Source organism: Nansenia antarctica (genome assembly GCF_963989245.1).
Source record: "Nansenia antarctica genome assembly, chromosome: 1".
Taxonomy (NCBI): domain Eukaryota; kingdom Metazoa; phylum Chordata; class Actinopteri; order Argentiniformes; family Microstomatidae; genus Nansenia; species Nansenia antarctica.
In genome coordinates, this window is record NC_137674.1 from 33,243,752 (window position 1) to 33,248,751 (window position 5,000).

At 46.1% G+C, this 5,000-nt stretch overlaps 1 protein-coding gene across 1 annotated transcript in view; it reads left to right on the top strand.

The window, feature by feature from the left end:
* Positions 1 to 825: 825 nt before the first annotated feature.
* rps6kl1 (ribosomal protein S6 kinase-like 1) overlaps positions 826 to 5,000 on the top strand; it is a gene marked incomplete at its 5' end in the record, with an annotated part of 9,469 nt that continues 5,294 nt past the window's right edge. The window contains 4 exons of the mRNA XM_080550387.1: positions 826 to 961; positions 2,027 to 2,151; positions 3,274 to 3,366; positions 3,810 to 3,857. Of these exons, the coding sequence (XP_080406513.1) occupies positions 826 to 961; positions 2,027 to 2,151; positions 3,274 to 3,366; positions 3,810 to 3,857 (402 nt within the window). The remainder of the gene's footprint in view (positions 962 to 2,026; positions 2,152 to 3,273; positions 3,367 to 3,809; positions 3,858 to 5,000) is intronic.

The following is a 5,000-nucleotide window of genomic DNA, read 5'->3' on the forward strand; positions in this document are numbered from 1 at the left end:
GTGTGTGGTGTGGTCCTGTGTGTGGCGGTCGTGATGCTGTTTCGTGGTCTGAGTCATCCCCCCCCCCCCATGGACCACTGCAGTGTTCTTAATGTTCATTCATCAGCAACAGTAGCTACAGGAGGCACACGCTCACACGCTCTCACGCTCACACTCCACTTCCTGTGCTCCGCTGTGGTCTGACTCTCTGATTGGCCCGTGCAGGCTCATCATATCGTCATGCTTTGCAACAAAGACTTTAACCCTCGAGTCAAGGAGGACAAACACACACTGAGCCACCGGACTGCTGACAGAGATGAATCCTGCTGCTCGTAGAACCAGGGAGCAAAGGTGAGCGCTGCCTAACTAACTCTACACTTTTCTGACCTGAGAATAGTGTGGTGGGGGTGGGGGGAACCAAGACTTTCTGTTTATTGCCAGCTGCAGGGAGAATACGCTGTATTTTGGCATTTAGCAGACGCATTTATCCAAAGTGACTTGCAACAAATATATTTGTCTAAGTAAGTGAATCGTTTATCCATCAGTCATCGCAAGTAATCTCTGCTCGGGTCAAAGGCCATTGACAGTCATAAGCTAATGCTAGAAGAAGGAAGAATATTTTTTTTACTTTTACTTTCAAGAAGCTTCACTGGGTGTTCCTCCTCAGGACAGGAACGTTTACGACCTTTAACCTGGTTCTGTTCACTGTGGCCCAGGCCCATTCGGACCTTCCCAGGGCTCAGCCAGGACAGCTATGTTAGTCTGACAGACACAGACCATTAACCCGGTTCTGTTCACTGTGGCCCAGGCCGGTCCGGACCTTCTCAGGGCCGCCCTGGGACAGCCATGGCCAAGAGAGACTACCTGGTGGAGGCAGCCAAGCAGATCCGCATGGCGCTGGACAGAGAGGTGAATGAGGACTACGAGGCCGCCTTCAGCTACTACAAGAACGGGGTCGACCTGCTGCTGAACGGAGTACAAGGTAGGATCACTATCTGTGTGTGAGTGTGTGTGTGAGTGTGAGTGTGTGTGTGTGTGTGTGTGTCAGCTACTACACGAACGGGGTCGATTTACACTATACTGGCCTAAATGGTAAATGGACTTATTTATAATGACTTATATAGTGCCTTATTCCAATAATTCAATGTATTTATATAGCGCTTTTCCGAGGCTCAAAGACGCTTTACAATGGCCTCTTATTCACCCGTTCACACACACATTCACACACCAATGACGGAAAAGCTAGCATGCAAGGCGCCGGCCCACTCATTGGGAGCAATTTGGGGTTCAGTGTCTTGCCCAAGGACACCTCGACATGTGGCCAGCCGGGGTTCGAACCGTCGATCTGCCGACTTTGCGATCATTAGATGCCGACTTTATCTCCTGGGCCACAGCTGCCCTGCACTAACTGGCCTACTGGTTTATTTATTCAACTGGTTCTGATGATTAATCAATGAATCAATGAAGCAGCTGACGAGACACACACCGTCACTCTCTACACACTCTCGGCAAAAGGTCACATGACATGAATCAGAGACATGTGGAAGTTCATCCCTTGAAAAGCAGAGTGACACAATAAACAATGACACCAAAACAGGAAGTCACACAGCTGGATAAACGAGAGGTTCCCTTTTGCAGACGTGGCACATTATTCTGTTCTCTGTCGCTCGTGTTAATGAAGTGGATCACCTGTTCGCTATCAGTCGTTCTTTAGGCTGTTTGTGTGCTGTAAGTCAGACAGGAACGTGTGGATTGTATATAGTAGCAATACTATTTCAGTCTCTCAGCTATTTGTAGGGCTCTGATGGGAGAGAGAGAGAGAGAGAGGGGGTGAGAGAGAGGGAGAGAGAGACAGAGAGGAGAGAGACAGAGAGAGAGACAGAGAGAGTGAGAGGGGGGGTGAGAGAGAGGGAGAGAGAGAGAGGGGGTGAGAGAGAGGGAGAGAGAGAGAGAGGGAGAGAGAGAGAGAGAGAGAGACAGAGAGAGAAGGAGAGAGAGCCAGAGAGAGAGAGATCTGGGGGTCTAACAAAGTGGTTGTGTGTTGCAGTTGACCCGAACAAGGAGCGCCGGGAGGCGGTGAAGAGGAAGACCACCCAGTACCTGAAGAGAGCAGAGGAGATTTTCATCTCCCACCTGCAGGACAACCTGGGGAAGGGCAACTCCCACCTAGGGGTAAGAAGAAGACGGCATTACTCTGCTCTTAATAATGAAATAATAATAATACCTTAGTTTTATATAGCGCCTTTCACAAACCAAGGACGCTTTACAGGATTTACAGACAGAAAGTCAGAACAGAAAAACAAAAAACAAAGAGACAGTGACAGCGACAAAACTAAACTAGGGGCCAAAGGCCTTTGTGAACAGATGAGTTTTGAGGGCTAATTTGAAAGTGACCAGGGTAGGGGCATTGCGAATCACTGTGGGGAGAGAGTTCCAGAGGGTGGATTGATTAACGTTCTAATTCAGAGCACGTCACATCACTATTATGTTATATATATATATATATATATCAATTATGATTATATAATGATTGGAGCACTTTGAGCTGCAACGTTTGCAGGAAAAGCGCTATACAAATGAAACATTATTATTATGATGATGATGATGATGATGATAATAGATTCGGTTATGACTGTGTATTAGAGGGGTTATGCCAGTGTATTAGAGGGGTTATGCCAGTGTATTAGGTGGGTTGAGGCTATGTCTGTGTTGGTTCCCTTCATGGTTTCCTCTGAGTCAGACCTGCTCAGTAATCATCCAGTAATCATCCCTCTGACTGGTCTCTGGAGAGGCAGAACAACCACCCTTCCTTTCTCAGTCACACCAGGGAGAAAACATCCCATTATATCTGCCTGGGTGGCTCGCTCTGGGCCTGCAATCTCTCTGTCTCTCTCTCTTTCTCTATCTCTCTTTCTCTCTCTCTCTCTCTCTCTCTCTCTCTCTCTCTCTCTCGCTTGCTCTCTCTCTCTGTCTCTCTCTCTTTCTCTCTCTTTCTCTCTCTCTCTCTCTCTCTCTCTCTCTCTCTCTCTCTCTCTCTCGCTTGCTCTCTCTCTCTGTCTCTCTGTCTCTTGTTCTCTGTCTCTCTTCTCTCTCGCTTGCTCTCTCTCTCTCTTCTCTCTCAGTCTCTCTCCTCTTCTCTCTCTCTCTCTCTCTCTCTCTCTCTCTCAGTTATGTAACATGCTAATAGTCACCAAGTTTGTAACTAATCCCCACAGAAATGCTCTTTCAAATGTCATTAAACATTTTTACAAAAAAAAACACACACAACTGTAATCTCTGTAATCTCGTCACCAGGGTTACAGCAGCCTGAGATTCCGACCAATCAGACACCTGAGTTCCCCAGTGGAGGACCTGGAGATGTGTAAAGTCGTGGGGATCATTGATAAGGTGAGGAGACGACCACAGTCAGTCAGTGTTCTTGGCTGTGACTCAGGAGGTAGAGCCGGCGTCTAATGATCGCAAGGTCGGCAGTTTGATCCCCGGCTCCTCCTGTCCACATGTCGAGGTGTCCTTGGGCAAGACACTGAGACTGAACCCCAAATTGCTCCCGATGAGCAGGCTGGCGCCTTGCATGGTAGCTTGCCGCTATTGGTGTATGAATGGGTGAATGAGAGGGAATTGTAAGGCACATGCTATTGGCTAAAGCATCATGGTAATAGTGACCCCCTAATTAGCCATCCTTCATATAGGGCTGCTAACAACTGTTTTGCTAACTCAAAAAATTATATATTATGTCTTCAAACTGTCGACTGTAGATTAAAGCAGCTTTATGACCTGCTATACAAAACATCACTGAGTAAAGATTTACAATTGTTTGTCCTTCCTTCAAGGTCCTGATTGTCCAAAGCCTGATCACCAAGGAGACATTTGTTGTTAAAGTAAGTACTTACCAGCAAGCTCAACCCTACTACCCTACTACTACTACTACTACTACTACTATTACTACTACTACTACTACTACTACTACTACTACTACTACTACTACTACTACTACTACTACTACTACTACTACTACTACTACTACTACTACTACTGCTACTGCTGCTGCTGCTGCTGCTGCTGCTGCTACTGCTACTACTACTACTACTACTACTACTACTACTACTACTACTACTACTACTACTAAATAGATAAAACGTTTAATAAGACAATAGTTTATGCATAAAAAAGATTGATAGAAGGGTTTGTGTTTAATCATAACTGCTGCTACTACCACTACCACTACATTATCTACAGTGACAGAGTAGACATGTATTAAATAAGTAAATATGTCTATCTACAGTATATATATAGACATATACAGTATATATCCACTGCCCAGATGGGTTTTGAGCTGTGTTGGAGCCGTGCCAACCGGTCTGTGGCAGCTCAGTCGATGGGAACACTCTCAGCCTGTCTCCCTGAGCATTCTCCTCCATTGATCTGACTAAAAGCCCTCTGCTGCCTCTGACCCTCTTAGTGCCTCTGCACCTCCCCTTTCAGTAACCAGAGAAACCAGGGGATCGGAAAACAGCTGGGGCATCCAAGGCGCACAGGGATGGGAGGCGGGGGGTCTGGGAGCGGGGAGGGTCTAACAGAAGTTGGATTGAAGATGCATTGTTAATCAAAGCTGATGAAACATTTAACATATACTGTATATATATATTTTTTTCATCCAAGTTTCATCCAGTTTTTCTTTATCGACTTACGTGCCAGATAAGGAATTATTATTAGTATTGTCGTAAGACTGAAAGCTTGCGGACGAAATCAATAACAGAGGAGTACTGAGCCTTCAAACCAAACAAAGTGAAAGAAGACGGGAAAGGAATACTAACAGATGAATCATTAGGGTGGTGTAGTCGGGGTCCTCTGTGGCTCAGTCGGTAGAGCATGGCGCTAACAACGCTTAGGTTGTGGCCTTGATTCCCGCTGGGACCATTATGTCTGCACTCATATAATATTTAGCTGACGCTTTTATCCAAAGCGACTTACACTATAGTGACTGCATACATTTTTCAGTATATATGGTCCCAGCGGGAATC